General features: G+C 40.6%; 1 protein-coding gene across 1 annotated transcript in view; it reads left to right on the forward strand.

Moving 5' to 3' along the window:
- Window positions 1-16,516, forward strand: part of LOC143982306 (amine oxidase [flavin-containing] B-like) — a 77,467-nt gene extending 60,951 nt beyond the window's left edge. The window contains exons 13-15 of the mRNA XM_077480915.1: window positions 4,848-4,959; window positions 6,227-6,289; window positions 13,707-16,516. Coding sequence (XP_077337041.1) covers window positions 4,848-4,959; window positions 6,227-6,289; window positions 13,707-13,877 — 346 coding nt within the window. The 3' untranslated portion in view covers window positions 13,878-16,516. The remainder of the gene's footprint in view (window positions 1-4,847; window positions 4,960-6,226; window positions 6,290-13,706) is intronic.
- Window positions 16,517-18,462: the final 1,946 nt, after the last annotated feature.

The raw sequence follows: 18,462 nt of genomic DNA on the forward strand, positions 1-18,462 counted from the left end.
TGCTTTCTGGCTTATCTCACTTATTTTTGTCTAAGGCAGGGGTGTCCAAACTACGGCCCTCCAGCTGTTGCAGAACTACACATCCCATGAGGCATTGTAAAACTCTGACATTCAAAGACATGACTAGGCATGATGGGGATTGTAGTTCCTGAACAACTGGAGGGCCGTAGTTTGGACACCCCTGGTCTAAGGAGTCTGCCAATCTGCCTGTTGCTGATCACTATTAAGGGTGTCCTGTGCCCTATTCCCCTCTCTCCCACATTTTTCCTGTTTGAGAAATACATTTCTCTATTGTTTAAATCATAAAAGTGACTGGCACCCAACTTCTTTCTTGTTCATCACCCACCATGCCCACAAACCTGCACCCTGAGGATGTATCTCAGCCATCCCTACTGCTAGTCACCATTGGGCTCTCGGGAAGTCGGGGCCATGGCTACATGTGCAAGCAAAAATGCTGTTTTTTTTTAAATATTCCTTGCATTTGATTGGTTATTCTTTGCAAAGTGACGTTTTACATCAATTACTAAGCTCTGAAGCAACTGTCTTTCCAGAGTACAACTGCACTTTGCAGAGTGCACAGTCTATATGCCTTTAGTAAATCAACCCCTCAGTGCCAGCCCTGCTTAGTTGTCTGTTGGTAAACAACTGCATCCTATTCTCTTTATCTGTATAGTGAGGAACTGTTCTGTAGTGCAAAATGAGAGCTGGGAGTTCTCTTTGAGATAACACAGGAAGTGTGCTCAGGACACTGGACAGTGCTGAATTCCTGACATAATCAATAATTATTTTTTGCACTTATGGAGCAGATGTGTCAAAATGCTTTTACCTGTGTATTTAACAGTAAATAGAGAAAATCTTGCAAGTGCGCTAAACGTGAACATAAAATAAGAATATAGCAGCAAGCACACCAACAAAAATAAATAGGTCACAACAACTAATATACAAAAGTAGTGGTCATATACAATATAGTGCAAATAACAACGAAAACTAGTGAATTCAATTATATCAATAAATAAAATCCTTTGAAAGTGAAAAAAAGTCTAATAAAGTGGCAAATGTGAACAGTGTGAAATCTTCAGCAAGTGTCCATATATTCAAACACCAATGTGTACCTCCACCAAATACTAAATGGCTCCTGATTACCAGAAGTCTTACTCCCTATTACAGCACAGTCACAACAAGCTTGTCATATGGCCAGGCTTCCACCATAGAGCCGCCCACAATCTCCACTTCAGGTCAGGGCAGATCACCCTCCGGTTAAACAGTGTAGCATAAATAAAAGAAGAACCAAAGGAACGGCATAGTGTAAAACTGATAAAAAAGTGTTTCTCATTTATTTATACCATGTAGCATAGTTAAAAGATTTGTAAAGGCAGAATTTTAATTTTTTTATCTTAATGCACTCTATGCGTTAAGATAGAAAACCTTCTGTGTGTAGCAGCCACCCCAGCACACCCTAATTATGTAGCAGCGGCACCATTGGCTCACGAGCCTGTCAATCAAAGTTAGTTAGCCATCCCTTTTCCCTCATTCTCGATTCTCTGCTCTATGGTAAATATGTTATTATTATTATTGTTGTTATCAGTTGCGGCTGGTGGTAATTTTTTTTAAAAAGGGCGGCAAACGGAGTGAGAATAGTATATATTAATTTGCTATTCTAACACACCTGGGTGGGCTCTGAGCGCAATGCTCCGCTCCCAGAGTCCACTCTATTTTGAACCCTATTAGAGCCTCTGATGTCCTGAAAGGGGCCCGAAGCATGGATGGGGTGGTGGCAGCATGGATAGGGGAGACCATGCCCGTGTGCTCTTAATAGAGGGGGTTGCTAGTAATAACAATAATATTAAGACATTTCTGTGTGTTTTTTTGATTGCCAATCTCTGTTAATATGCTTGGCTATGTGCCATCTGTGTCCATAGATTGACATACCCATCAATTTAAATGTTCTAGCTAGACATTAGCCTTTGTTAATATACTTAGATATAGTATACCACCTGTTATTTTACCATTATCAGGAAAGGTTGTATTTGACTTCACATGCACATGTAACAATATGACCATGTTTTGAATTTAGTTGTCCTCTATAGACATTATAATTTATAAGGAAAAAAAAACATTGGCTAATAACCTTGATTAAGAAGCCTAAATTCTGATCATTCCCACAGATGTAACAGTATTCGTTGGTCATTATTTGTGATACCAATCAAAAGAAATCAGTTTTGAAAAATGTCCATAATTGTAGAAAAAATAAACAGTAGGTAATAGCCTTGTTCTAAGTTATCTGCAATTTTATCTAGAAGAGGCCTGGTTGATAGATTGCCTCTGATCTTCTGTAGGAATATTAGAAAGTCATACCCTTTCAACAAAGAAAAATAATTAGATCTCAATCATAAATCTTATGAAGATTTATTGGTATTCTCCAGTAAAGAGGTTGTTCCACCTGATCTGCTCCTGTGCCCACTAACGCGTTCCACTCTGTCAAGCCCCTAATAGTACATTCGTAGAGTTTCACACTTGTAGTGTGAAATGCGTTAGCAAGCGGAGTAGCAGGTGGAACAACCTCTGTACAGCAGAATACCAATAAATCTTCATAGCAGACTTTTGTGATGGAGAGTGGCTTCTTTTTTTGTTGTTGAAAGGTTATGACTGTGAAGCGGGTAGCAAGCTGCTTGAAACCAGCACTTATTGATCAGTGGAGCAGGGGTAAAGTGTTTTAAGTGGAACAATATAGTTTGTTAGAAAATCAATTGTACATTGGAAAATATTTCCTCCTACTATTCCAACCAGCCATTATTTCAAATATATTTATTCCACCAGTGCTTTTCGTAATGGAGGTTCTAGTAAAAGGATACATGCTGGCAAAATTGTTTTTTTTTTCTAGACTGAAACTACGCTTAAAAAGGATATACAACACATGTAATGTATTTTTTTTTTCAGGCAAATTGCCTTTTTTCACTTAATTTGATTATTTTACATATATCTATCATGTTACATAGTAAATGTCTAAACTGTAATGTTTATATAATGGTGCACTTATTCAATTAGCTATAACCAAGTGAATATTGAACAAAAATGTATAAACTTAGTGAATCAAAAAAAGTAACAAAATAATCTAAGTGAACAAACAAAAAAACAAGTAAAAACAATAAATTTAGATGAGTAAAAATAAGAATTATAAGTGCAAAAAACATGGAAATGCTTGCTCAGTCAATATCGTAATTTGTAGAGAGAATTTTTTTGTTCCAGAAAAGCAAGGGATCAAACAGCAACAACCACCACCAATGAATAGATTGGTTCCTCACCTCCAGGAATGACCATAAGGTCAGACAAAGCTTTAGATCTCAATGGATAGCTGCTCAGATCCCTGCTGTATAGACTTCAATCCGTCTGCATAAACACTCCAATATCATGCCTCTTGAACGAACTTCATTCAGAGAGAGCAAAAATACCCATAGCGCAATATTGCCATTGGGTGGAGCCTTGTGACGTCACTACCGGTGTCCACAGAGTATGGAAGTGTGCTGAGGAGGCGATTGTGCTCCTACTCCTCTTTGTACTGTGGATGTCACCAAACTTTTATGCAAGCAGGTATTGAATAAAATGTTTTATATATTTTACTGGAAATATTGCGCTATGGGTATTTTTGCTCTCTCTGAATGACATTCGTTCAAGAGGCATGATATTGGAGTTTTCACACATTTCTCTAATTGAAATGTATGTGAAAAAATGTGTGCATCTTGGGAGAAAGTTATTGGAATCATGGGGTGAAAACACTGATAAATCGACCCCTGGCATTTCTAGCAAGATTACTCCTAAATGTTTTTTATACTTGTTCTGTCAAGGACTCTGGTATTTTTCTGCTGCAATCTATAAAAGGACAAATCAAACTCCTTCTAATGTCTGTACCAGGTGGAATTTTGTATGTGGTGGTGGTGACCAAACCTAAACACTGTCTGTTCAGGCCTGTTCACACTGCATGCTAAATGCTTGGCTTTAGCATATGGAAAGCTGTCACCTTTCAGCTGCAGTGAGCTATGGTAGTTGGGGGGTGGTGTGATGCAGTTTTCAACTCATCATTCTGTTTACATTTCTTTTATCTTTCTTTTTATATTTATTTAAAGCGCACAAAGTGGCACTTCATCCATGTCTGCGCATATGAGCACAATGTGCTCACAGGGCTGCTGTGCAGTGATATGCACTTCACTGTGCTTAGTGTCTGCATTTTATTGCAGCTCACTGCACTGCACCTCTGGGCTACAATGCCATGTATTGTTTTTTTTTTTTTTTTTCACAATCAAAGGTTTTATTGAGAGTATAGTCAGGTTTACAATTAACATAGGATTATAAATGTCGTCAACAGTGGTATGTATACACACATTGATACAGTTAGGTAGCATTTGTGTTGTAACCAAGTATCTCAAGTAGAACAAAAGATAAAGCAAGATCCAATAGCTAAAGTGGAAACTAAAGATACCACTGGATAAATCATGTATTAGAGGGAGGGTGAAAGAGGGTACAAGGTAAAGGGGGATGGAAGTCAAGGAGGGGGGAGGAGGGGTACCATCGCACTGGGATTCGATTCCTAAAGTTAAGTGTGTATCTAATAGAGGCATATGTAGCTCAATCATTCTGTTTCTCCTTTCTATTTCCTTTTCCTCTGAGAATATTGGGGGAGGGTAGTTCAGCCCATCATGTATTGTTTTCTATGTGCCCTAGCAATGAATGGTGTGGAAAAACACCATTGACCATAATATATATGAACAAGCTGTTTCTGATGTATAATACTTATTTACATGATCACCCAAGAGAACATTCCCAGATCACATATTATGTCTTTGTAATTTTAGTGAGATTCGAAAACCTGTTGGAAAGGTTTACTTTGCTGGTACTGAGACTGCAACACAATGGAGTGGATACATGGAAGGTGCTATAGAAGCTGGAGAACGGGCAGCCAGAGAGGTACTAAGAAAAACAAATTATATATATATATATATATATATATATATATATATATATATATATATAATTATTATGATATTATATCTTTTCATGTGACAACACTGAAGAAATGACACTTTGCTACAATGTAACATAGTGAGTGTACAGCTTGTATAACAGTGTAAATTTTCTGTCCCCTCAAAATAACTCAACACACAGCCATTAATCTAAACCACAGGCAACAAAAGTGAGTTTGCTCAATGAACTGTATCTCCCCAGTGTCGGCAGCACTCATGCAGACCCAAACCATGACACTCCCACCACCATGCGTAACTGTAAGCAAGACACGCTTGTCATCTGGTTGCCGCCACACATGCTTGACAGGTTTATCATCAAACCACTTGACATGGTTCCAGTATTTCATGTCCTAGGTTTGCTTGTTTTCAACAAACTGCAGGCTTTCTTGTGCATAATCTTTAGAAGAAGCTTCCTTCTGGGTCGACAGCCATGCAGACCAATTTGATTCAGTGTGTGGCGTATTGTCTGAGCACTGACAATCTGACCCTCCCACCCCTTCAACCTCTGCAGCAATGCTAGCAGCACTCATACGTCATTTCCCAAAGACAACCTCTGGATAGGACACTGAGCATGTACACCCAACTTCTTTGGTCGACATAACGAGGCCTGTTCTGAGTGGAACCTGTCCCGTTAAACTGCTGTATGGTTTTGGCCACCATGCTGCAGATTAGTTTCAGGATCTTGGCAATATTCTTATAGCCTCAGAGAGTAATTTGCTATGAGGTGCCATGTTGAACTTCCAGTGACCAGTATGAGAGAGTGAGAGAGATAACACCAAATGTAACACACCTGCTCCCCATTCACACCTGAGACCTTGTAACACTAGCGAGTCAGGGAGGGAAAATGGCTAATTGGGCCCAATTTGGACATTTTCACTTAGGGGTTTACTCACTTTTGTTGCCAGCGGTTTAGATATTAATGGCTGTGTTGAGTTATTTGGAGGGGACAGCAAATTTACACTGTTATACAAGCTGTACACTCACTACTTTACATTGTAGCAAAGTGTAAGTTCTTCAGTGTTGTCACATGAAAAGATATAATAAAATATTTACAAAAATGTGAGGGGTGTACTCACTTTTGTGAGATACTGCGTGTGTGTATATGTATGTGTATGTGTATGTATATATATATATATATATATATACATTGACTCTATTATTTTATTATTTTAGCTTGATATATAATGACTGGCTTTGCTATGCATTTACAGGTTATGTGCAAAATGGGACTAATTCGTGAAGATCAAATATGGGTGCCTGAGCCGGAGTCTGTGGTATGAAAAAACATTTACTACTTTTTCTAAATCAGTTAGTATGAAAGAAGGAGAAAAAGAGTGGGAGAGAATGCAATGAAACAATGGAGCATTACTATATAGGAAAAATCTGCTCTAATAAGCTTTTTAATTGGACCTTGTGGAAATGTCACAAGGTCAGATCTACACCTATTCCTGAATACCTTTAAGTAAAAATATAAGAAAGGTTTTCATTTAGATGTCTTGTATTGAAAAAATGCTATCTCGGGGTATTACTGAAATACATATTGCCAGTACTGGGTTTCAATGAAACACATATTGTGAGTCTTGGGTATCAGTTAAATAAATGTAAAAACACTGTGAAATCAAATCGCCCCCACATACAATCTCCCCAGGTGCATCACAGCCCCCTGTCGCGGCCTCATATACATGTAGTGCTCAACCTCAAAAGAGCTGCTGATTTGCCATGGAGTTCTTTCTTCAGTTCAGGGTGGCATCAGCCAGGCACATGGCAACAATCACCCTCAAGGCTCAATGAACAGTCTAGGGGTTGCTTTTAAATGTATTGCTGAATAACATTAATAGGACTTATGGAGCATTAATAGGATTTATGGAGATGCTCCAGAACCCTGAGCAGTAGCAATAAGGGGACTCTTTACTATGTAGCTACTCCTTGGAACAGTTTCTTCAGCGATAGTCTCAGCTATGGACAGCACTAAGACACATATCCAATGTCCCAGGCCAGGCAAGCTTTAGCCCTAATACACAAGTTTTTCCAACTAGACACCAGGGTCCTGCATATTGGTCTGTGCACGGTGGCACAGTATCCCTGAATACTTGGATGCCATCTTCCAATATCTGAAGACTTTCCTTAGTGAATCTTCCAGACCAAGAAGAAAAGCCCTTGTATAACTGCAGCAAGTCTCAGCAAGTAGACCCTCCCCCCAGCTCAGCGGTGAACACAGACAGATTTTCAGCCGGGCTGCCTGTAAGGGCAGCTGCCCTTCAGACCTAGAATGTCTCCTTCTGGACAAGGATAGGGTTCCCTCAAGTCCCATACTTTTTATACACTCTGCAGCCCCCTACTGGGAATCTTCTCACAGGGATTGGCTTAGACCACATAAATACTCAGAATGCTGGTTTGGATTCACCCAACACACTATATTCTGGACAAAATTTTGATTATTCTGAGTTTCGGATGTATCCAAATCTCCAAATGAAATAGTGACGAATTTAGTTGAAATTAATTTCATTTTGTTCAATTTCTAATGAATTCCATATTTTTCAGAACCATTCGAATTCAGATCGGCTGCCACCGTGTTCTTAACAACTGATGACTCATCAGCTGTCAGCAGGCTTCCCCGCTGAGAGCTAAAATGTCTATTGCCAGCAATAGAAAATTCTGAAAAAAAAACTGTGTGGGGTCCCCCCACTGCCAAAATCCCCCCAAAAAACAGCGTGGGACCCACCAAAATCCAAACCAGACTTTTATCAGAGCATGCAGCAGGCAGGTCAGGAAAGTGGGTGGGGGGGTTGCGCGTGCCCCCCTATCCTGAACCATACCAGGTCACATGCCCTTAACATGGGGGGAGCTTTGGGGCGGGGGGGGGGCTCTACCTCCCCCACCCCAAAGTACTTTGTCCTTATGGCAGCCTCATCATTAATTCATAGGAATCTGTGAATGTATAAACTACAAGGTCGTGCCCCCACTGCAGCAGACAGACTTGTAGTTTAAATGGACTGCAAGTACACTGATTAGCACACCTTTAGTTAATTTTCACTGCCTACAGCTCTGCAGTGACAGCCATACAGAGATATGGGCACAGAGCTGTAGGCAGTGCCTGCAGGAGCCTGAACTTTACCCGCAATCTGCTCTATTTTTTAAAACGTGTCCAGGGGCACCCCCGGTCTTCCAGAATCCTAGCAATGCCCCTGGACATAACACAAGTGTTACTGAACAAATATAAACACACACTGTAAAAATAGTCCAAGAAAACATTCACTGTTTTTCAGAATGTATATGTTAAATATAAGCTATAATCCCGGGTAATTTCTTCTTCTACCTAGCAAACATTTTCTGCTTAAAATACTTATAATCAGATTATCTATATTTAAAGTTCTTCTTGGAAGTATTAGCCTTTTCAATGAGTCTATTCATATCAAATATATCAAGGCTGAATACTCAGAATGGGTTGCACAGGATCAATAAACGTTCTAATATACTGCTACCATAATTGATGGCACATCCGTCATTTTATTGTAAGGTAATTGTTTTAAAGTTTAATTCTCTTTCTTTCCAAGTCAATGCTTGTCTCTCCAATTAAGTCACTTGGTAATTAATTAAGAAGGGAAATAAAGATTAAACAGAACACTTGTAAGATCAAGAGCTATAAATCAAATTAATAATTTAGTAATTGCAAAGTAGCAGACAATCTCATTAAATTTCTAGGCATATGCCCATTAGGCATATATTCATAAGGAAATATCATGCTAGCCATCACCTGATCACAGGTGACAGTAACGTCTTTAACCACTTCAGCCTCGGAAGACTTTAACCCCTTCCTGACCAGACCCCTTTTAAAATTTGGTACTGTGTTGTTTTAACTGACAATTGCGTGGTCATGCAATGCTGTACCCAAACAAAATTTGTGTCCTTTTTTCCCCCACAAATAGATCTTTCTTTTGGTGGTATTTGATCACATCTGTGTTTTTTTATCTTTTGCGCTATAAACAAAAGAAGCAATTTAAAAAAAAAATAGTTTTTTTTTTGCTATAATAAACATCCCAAAAAAAGTTTCTTCCTCAGTTTAGGCCGATATATATTCTACTACATATTTTTGGTAAAGAAAAAAACAAAAACGCAATAAGCGTATATTGATTGGTTTGCGCAAAAGTTATAGGGTCTACAAACTATTGGAAGGATTTATGGCATTTTTATGGCATTTTTTTTTTACTAGTAATGGCAGTGATCTGGGATTTTGCCCATTGTGTATCTCGCCCATTGTGTATTATATATCTGCGTTAGCCGGTTGGTTAAAGACACTCTCTTTAAAGAGATTCTGTTGCTAGATTTTTAATTTCAGCAACAATTTTACCTCAATATTATACATGCATATTATTTACCTGTAAAATCCCCCTTATGTAGATACCCAAAAGCCCTGGTACTGCTACTGGGCACCACCATCTTTGAAGTGATGTTAGTAACCCCAGAAGACTCAGAACTGTCACTCAAATGACACACTGTTGTATTCCTCTTCGCTCCTCCACAGTAATTACATAGAAAATTATGTAGGGAGGTGAAGGGAAGGGCAGAGAAGCTGGATTAGAACAGAGAGTAATTGGACACTACCAGAAGAGGAAGGGTATATGATGTGCAAGGAAGATGGGGACTGTGCTAGGGAATTAACTGTTCCTGGATTATTTAAGTGTTCTAGCAAGTTCAATGGCACATTGCTAGTGAATACACATCATTTATTAGTTAAGCATTAAAAAAGGAATGTTTTAAGTTGGCTATTAAGTTTATGTTAATATACATACCAGTAAGGCAGGCCATACACAAAGAACATTTTTTTCCTTACACCACTGGTTGATTCCCCCATCGACAGACAGTGTTGACTGGGGAATCTCTCCCGCCAAGCCATTGTATTCTCCCAACGGGGAAAGCCATCCTCACCAGGAGAAGACAGTTATTATTGCTAGTGGTTATACCAGCCGCTAGCGATAATCGTATGTAAAATATGGCAGGCTGGTTGTATCCAAGTTAATCAATGAACTTGGGTACATTCAGCATGCCCGTACATGGTTCGATTCTCAGCCAGTTCCTGCTGAACCGGCCAAGATTTGAACAGTCTATGGCCGGCTCAAAACTTCTATTGAATGGAATATTTGCTGTCTTGCAAAGCTAGATACTCTGAAATGTCCGCTTTCCCACTTCTCACTGTGGTTTCATCCTTTAGCTACTATTCGATAAGACTCATGTGTCCCTTTGGAGGAACACACAAATGTGCAGCTCTGAAGGAATACACTATTTATGTAGCAACTGGCAGGTATAACCACAGGATGCAGAAGGTAGACACAGGAATCCAACTCTACTCCCAAGGGTCTACCAGCACTGTTTGTTCTGCAAGAAAAAAAGATTCCTTTAAATTGAGGCAATACTGGAAAGTATAGTACATGTATTTAAAAAGATATGTATTCTTAGAGTAGTGTGTCTTTAAATGTGCCCCCACTCCAGGTAGATTTTACTTTCATTTGATCAATTAGAGCAGCAAACATCAGAAATAACTATGTGTCTATGTACTTTAACCACTTAAGGACCGCCGCATGGCAATGTACGTCGGTGCAATGGCACCGACAGGCACAAGCACGTACATGTACGTGCTCGCCTTCCAGCGGGTGGGGGGTCCGATCGGACCCCCTCCCGCTGGATGCGGCGGTCGGTTTCGCTGCAGGTGCGATCCGGGATGAGGGGATGGCCGTTGGTTTCTGGCCATCCCCTCTCGATCGCTCCTGGGGAATGAGAAGCTTCCTCCCACTGTGTATAGTAAACACAGGCAGGGAGGAAGTGATGTCATTCTCCTCGGGCGGTCTTATTGACCGGACTACGAGGAGAGGACACAGTAAGTCTGCACCAAACACTACACTAACACATAGGCACACACAGGTACACAACCCCCCCCCCCGATCCCCCCCGCCCCCCTTCCCCCCCCAGTCACAGTGTCACTGATTGCAGTGATCATTTATTTACTGATCACTGCATTCAGTGTCAGTTGTGACAATAAAAACTGTCAGGGCAGTTAGTGTTACGTCCAGGGTAGCCCCCTACCACCCCCCAATAAAGGTTTAACCCCCTGATTGCCCCTAGAGTTAACCCTTTCACCCCCTTTTGCCAGTGTCACTAAGCGATCATTTTTCTGATCGCTGCATTAGTGTCGCTAGTGTCGCTAGGTAGCTAGTTATTTTTTTAGGTTCACCGCCAGGTTTTTATAGCGCTAGGTACCCCGATATACTACTCAATAATGGTTTTAACCCCCTGATTGCCCCTAGTTAACCCTTTCACCCCCTTTTGCCAGTGTCACTAAGCGATCATTTTTCTGATCGCTGCATTAGTGTCGCTAGTGTCGCTAGGTAGCTAGTTATTTTTTTAGGTTCACCGCCAGGTTTTTATAGCGCTAGGTACCCCAATATACTACCTAAAAATGGTTTTAACACCCTAATTGCCCCTAGTTAACCCTTTCACCCCCTTTTGCCAGTGTCACTAAGCGATCATTTTTCTGATCGCTGCATTAGTGTCGCTAGGTAGCTAGTTATTTTTTTAGGTTCACCGCCAGGTTTTTATAGCGCTAGGTACCCCCATATACTAGCCAATAATGGTTTTAACCCCCTGATTGCCCCTAGTTAACCCTTTCACCAGCGATCACCGTATAAGTGTCACTGGTGACGCTGGTTAGCCAGTTAGTTATTTAGGTTCCCCATCAGGTTTTTATATAGCGCCAGGGACCCCCATATACTACCTAATAAAAATTTGAACCCCCTGCTTGCCCCTAGTTAACCCTTTCACCAGTGATCACCGTATAAGTGTTACGGGTGACTCTGTTTAGTTTGCTTTTTATAGCATCAGGGCACCCGCCATTTATTACCCAATAAAGGTTTAACCCCCTGATCACCCGGCGGGTGATATCAATTAGGTTTTAGGGTCAGGGTCTGCGTCACCCCAGGCAGCGCTAGGTTAGTGCCAGTACCTCTAACACCCACGCGCAAAGCATAAACCTCCCGTAGTGGTATAGAATCTGAACAGATCAATATCTGATCTGATCAGATCTGCACTAGTGTCCCCAGCAGTTTAGGGTTCCAAAAAAACGCATTGTTAGCAGGATCAGCCCAGATACCTGCTAGCACCTGCGTTTTGCCCCTCCGCCCAGCCCACCCAAGTGCAGTATCGATCGATCACTGTCACTTACAAAACACTAAACACATAACTGCAGCGATCGCAAAGTCAGGCCTGATCCCTGCGATTGCTAACAGTTTTTTTTGGTAGCGTTTTATATTTAAATCCGGAAGGCAGTGCTTGGTTTCGGGGTCCCGTACGCGACCAGGCTCCCAAAAAGTCCCCCACATGTGGTATCCCCGTACTCAGGAGAAGCAGCAGAATTTATTTTGGGGTGTAATTTGACTTATGCCCATAGCATGTGTGAGCAATGTATCATTTAGTGACAACTTTGTGCAAAAAAAAAAAAAATTGTAATATTCCTGCAACTTGTGGCAAAATATAAAATATTTCATGGACTCAACATGCCTCTCAGTAAATAGCTTGGGGTGTCTACTTGGGGTGTCTACTTTTTATAAACGTTTTTTTTTTTTGTGTCATTATTCAATCACTTGGGACAAAAAAAATATTCAATGGGCTCAACATGCCCTTCAGCAATTTCCTTGGGGTGTCTACTTTCCAAAATGGGGTCATTTGGGGGGGTTTTGTGTTATTTTGGCATTTTATGGCCTTCGAAACTGTGATAGGTAGTGAGGAGTAAAATCAAAAATTTGCACCCTTAGAAATCCTGAAGGCAGTGATTGGATTTCAGGGTGCCGTACGCGGCTAGACTCCCAAAAAGTCCCACATATGTGGTATCCCCGTACTCAGGAGAAGCAGCAGAATATATTTTGGGGTGCAATTCCACATATAACTATGGCATGTGTGAGCAATATATCATTTAGTGACAACTTTTTGTAAACTTTTTTTTTTTGTGTGTCATTATTCAATCACTTGGGACAAAAAAAAATATTCAATGGGCTCAACATGCCCCCCAGCAATTTCCTTGGGGTGTCTACTTTCCAAAATGGGGTCATTTGGGGGGGGTTTGTACTGCCCTGCCATTTTAGCACCTCAAGAAATCAGATAGGCAGTCGTAAATTAAAAGCTGTGTAAATTCCAGAAAATGTACTCTAGTTTGTAGACGCTATAACTTTTGTGCAAACCAATAGATATACGCTTATTGACATTTTTTTTACTAAAAACATGAGGCTGAATAAATTTTGCCCTAAATGTATGACTAAAATTGAGTTTATTCGATTTTTCTTATAACAAAAAGTAGAAAATATATTTTTTCTCAAAATTTTCGGTCTTTTTCCATTTATATCGCAAAAAATAAAAATCGCAGAGACAATCAAATACCATCAAAAGAAAGCTCTATTTGTGGGAAGAAAAGGACGCAAATTTCGTTTGGGTACAACATTGCATGACCGCACAATTACCAGTTAAAGCAGTACAGTGCGAAATTGTAAAAAGACCTCTGGTCCTTAGGCTGAAAATTGGTCCGGGGCTGAAGTGGTTAACAACCTAGCTGTTAACTAATGTATACATTAAAGATATATATATACTACAGTAGTTACAAATAAATATTTTGGTATCTAGTAAAGTAACCTTTTACATGTTTCTCTTTAGGATGTTCCTGCCCTGCCAATCACAACAACATTTTTGGAAAGAAACTTGCCCTCTTCTCAAGGCTTACTAAGATTCTTGGGATATTCTGCCTTTTTCGCAACAGCAGCTGCCAGTTTTATAGCCTTTAAGAAGGGTTATGTTACATTTAATAACAACTTTAACATTAAATAAAGCTCTTAATTTTTGGTAAGCATAGTAGTACTTGGAAGGCTTCAGGAAAGGTGCTGTCTGATAGAATGTGAAGTTAAATAGATTGATTGATTAAAAGTCTAGAATAAAGAATGTTTTCAACAGAAAACATGTTTTTCATTTATTGTTCATGTGTTTAACATGTCAATCAATTCACTTTAAACTATCGTACCTTTTGTGAAATAAGTGAGATGAGAAAAGAAAAGAAATCAAACCTGTAGTTATGTCAGACCTGTGCATATCTGCCTAATATTTCACATAAATGGTGATTTTACATTTTGTTTGATCTAAGAGTCAGAAACATAAATTAAAGTATAATTTGCTATCCTGTCTAACGTGTGTAAAAAAAAAATGTTTACTTTTTTTATCTGCTCATTTCTGGTCATGTGAGCCCACCTCTTTCTGGAATTTAGGATCCATTTCATCCTGAAGCTTTGTATAGCACACAAGCATTCTGCAGAGCCAATTGGAATAAATATACAGACACTTTTTTATACCAGCATCTGGCCTTACGGGCAATTGGGTACGGCTCCAACAAGTGGTCGTTGAGGTCCACTCATGTTAAGGTTATATTCCTGGACCCAGAGGGGTTTCTCCACAACACCAGTCACCGTTTGAATTAGGACTATCGTGTCTGCGTAAAGGGAGCACAGAACAAAAACATTCTTATTATGCCTCCACTTCACAGCGAACAAATTATTACATCTCAAGCAGGCTCTCTCCCCGAGCCTAAGACGGGAATCTACAAGCCGCAGGGGTAAGCCCCGGTGATTAGATCACATGGTGCCGCAAGCACCAATTCCTTGATCAAACAAGTGACACACTTGTGTAATCATTTTCCACATACAAGTGGTACCCCTTTCAGAATAAGGGTGACACCAAGTCCCACACAATCTTACCAGCGCTCCCTATGTAGTCTGGGCAGTTCTCTGGCTCTACATAACTATCTCTTCCCTTGTAAACCATAAAACTATATGTGTAGCCTGTTGCCCTGTCATAGAGCTTCTACATCTTGACCCCATATCTGACACACTTGCTGGGAAGATACTGATTGAATGACAAGCAGCCAGAAAATGTAATCAGTGACTCATCAGTGCAGACAACTTGATCAGGAGTAAATAAGGCTGCAAATCGTTGATTGAAGTGGTTTATGAGGGGGCGAATTTTGTGGAGCCGATTGTTCTCAGTGTCACCTCCAGGACGACAGAGTTAATTGTCATTAAAATGCATGAACCGCAAGATCTGCTCGTATCGTGTCCTGGTCATGGGGGCAGAGAACACGGCATATGGTGAATTGGGTCAGTAGACCAATATGACCGCAACTCACTTTTTTTAGTTATGAGGAGGGATAAGCCAAGGAAGGTCTTAAATTCAGAGACTCCAATCTCTGGCAAGGGTCAACTGCGGATTAGTGGTGATGAAGTGACCATTGCTTTGTTCCACAATAGATTTATAGAGATCTTCCATGAAAAACAGTGAATAAAATTCAAGTGACGTAAAATCAACTGTTTCCACTTGAATTCCAGGTTGGTCAGTGAATGGGGGAAGTACAGGTGCTGCATAAGTGATGGGCTCCCAATTGGGATTGGCAAATGCTGCAGGAAGGGCACTATGGAATGGGCCTGTCTTTGTCTTCTTGGTGGCTGCGGGACACTAGTTGTGCTAGCCACCTCACCAGCTTGAACTGTACTTATGAGACTCGCCACGTCACCAAATGTTACTGCAGTGCTGGATGTACGACCCGGATGTATTAGGCCGCTGGTGCTTGCCAGTTCACCAGAAGGATGAGCAGCACTAGTACTCACTCTCTGTTCCATACGAGAGCCCTACAGTTCTTGCACCTCAACAACAGCAGAAAAACGGGGTCAGGTACGCCTGACCTTGGCAGGGACCGCTACTCTGCTGTCAGAGCTATCTGTCAGGGGGCCGCCGCTGTCTACAGGTTCGTATTCTGAGCCTGAATCTGACAGATGGGTGAGTTTCTCTTCACTCTCATCTGTCATGCTCAAAAATGTGTAGGCCTCTTCACTAGTGTACCTTCAATTGGACATTTTGGCCTCTAAATTAACTGGTACAACTAGTGAGACTCACAAGAAAAAAGAGCACCTGACTGTCAGTGACTGCTTCAAATGCTACCAAAAAAACTGTTAGCGTTTGCAGGGATCAGGCCTGACTCTGCAAATGCTGCAGTTATGTGTTTAGTGTTTTGTAAGTGACAGTGATCGATTGATACTACACTTGGGTGGGCTGGGCGGAGGGGCTATATGCAGGTGCTAGAAGGTATCTGGGCTGATCCCGCTAACGTTGCATCCTTTTTGACCCATGTGTATTTGCTTTGTTGCATAGGTGATTTCAACATGCTAATAATACTCTTTTGCATATTTGCTAGATATTGCAGTCTCTCTTTGAGATCCCTGAAGAAGGAATTAGATATAGAAATATCAATCCGAAACATGTTGGATATCAGGAGTATATTGAATGACGCTCTTACTATTTAGAGCTTCTGTGTACATCCTGCAAGAGTTTCTGCATATATTGCTATTTGTTGTTTTTTGCTTCCTTGCTTTTGTTATTGTTACTATGATGTACTAATAAAAAATCCTCGTTTTTTATACTTTTTATATACTTTCTTCTACTGTGTTATTTAACCCCACCTATACATGCTTCAGGGCATTTTCTCCTTTTTTCCTAGGTAAAAAAAGATGTGGCTCCAGTAATCAGCTTTTCCTGAAAAAGTTCCCTATTGTGCTGCACAGAGCAGTAATTACATAAATAATTATTTTCATCATGCTTAAGACAGTAGTGTTGCTGAATTTGTTGACAGCCTCAATTTCAAAGAACATGTTGAGCACAACCCTAATTATTTTAAGTAGGCCACAAACAAAGTTTAGAAAAGTGAAAAAAATGGCCCTGAACCCAGAGGGCTATATCACTGGTACTGTTGTTAATGTAAATGCTCTGATCCCAAAGCAGACAGCCTCTTCACCCCAGAGGATCTCTACAGTTTAATTTCCTTTTGGTGTAATGTAACAAACTTTGAAATTGAAGTACCATTACTAAAAGGTCGAGATACAATTTTAGCCTGATAAATAGGGATGAGCCGAACACCCCCCGGTTCGGTTCGCACCAGAACTTTCGAACGGAGCCCAAATTCGAACGAACTTTAGAACCCCATTGACGTCTATAGGATTCGAACGTTCGAAATTAAAAGTGCTAATTTTAACGGCTAATATGCAAGATACTGTCCTAAAAAGGGTTTTGGGACCTGGCTCTTGCCCCAGGGGACATGGGTCAATGCCTAAAATGTTTTTAAAAATGGCCGTTTTGGCGGGAGCACTGATTTAATGATGATTAAAGTGAAAAAAAAAAGTGAAATATTCCTTTAAATATGGTGCCTGGGGGGTGTCTGTAGTACGCCTGTGAAGTGCCACGTGTTTCCCGTGTTTAGAACAGTCCCTGCACAAAATGACATTAAACAGAAATAACATCATTGAAAACTGCTTGCGGTTTTAATGTTATATCTGGTTCCTGCAATATGGTTGAAAACCATTGAGAAAAATGGCATGGGTAGCCCTCCCTGCCCATTACCAGCCCCTTTGGGTCTTGTACGCATATCAAGGGGAACCCTGTACCCATATTAAAAAAAGGAAATGCGTGTGGCCCTCAGGCCCTATATACTCAGAACAGCAGTATACAGGCGGTGCAAACAAGACAGGGACTGTGTAGGTTTGTTGTGTTAAGTTGAATCTGTTTGTAATTTTCAACTGGTACATTTTTAAAGTGTAGCTCCAGTCAAAAAAACTATTTTTAAGCTTTTTGGAAAACATAGGGAAGGGTTATCACCCCTGTATAATTTGTTTTGTCGTCCATCTTTTTTCATCTCACTTGCTGTTGTCTCCTTCCGTTTGCAAGTAGGAGATGTTTGTAAGTTGGATGTTTGAAAGTAGGGGCCTGCCCTATATGCTCTGCAGAAATGGCGGAACAAGGTGTTGGTTTTGCCACAACATTGTAAGCCCTCAAAGTGACTCTTGCTGGGCGCTGGAGTGCTCTGCTGTGAACGATTATATCAAGAATTGTAATTACATGCCATTGTTGAACAGTGGTAGAAAAATTGACCTTTGGTGGTTGTGGTGCTGGTGCCACAACACTATAAGTCCTCACAGTTACTCTGGGTGGGCACAGGAACGGGCCCTCTTGTGAAATATTATATCAAGAATTGTAATTACATGTCCCTGTTAAACAGGGGCAGAAAAATTGGGCCTTAGGCACTGGTGCTGGTGCCACGACACTGCAACCTCTCCCATATACTCTAGTTTTATTGCAGGAATTAGCCCTGCTGCAAAGCATTGAATCAAAAATTGTACTTAAACGCCCCTGTTAAACAGGGGCAGAAAAATTGGGCCTTAGGCACTGGTGCTGGTGCCACCACACTGCAACCTCTCCCATATATTCTAGTTTTATTGCAGGAATTAGCCCTGCTGCAAAGCATTGCATCAAAAATTGTACTTAAAGGCCCCTGTTAAACAGGGGCAGAAAAATTGGGCTAATGGCATCACCCAGAACCAGA

The sequence above is a fragment of the Lithobates pipiens genome, unplaced genomic scaffold (assembly GCF_037356315.1).
Source record: "Lithobates pipiens isolate NorthernLeopardFrog02 unplaced genomic scaffold, aLitPip1_a1.2 Scaffold_16, whole genome shotgun sequence".
Classification (NCBI taxonomy): Eukaryota; Metazoa; Chordata; class Amphibia; order Anura; family Ranidae; genus Lithobates; species Lithobates pipiens.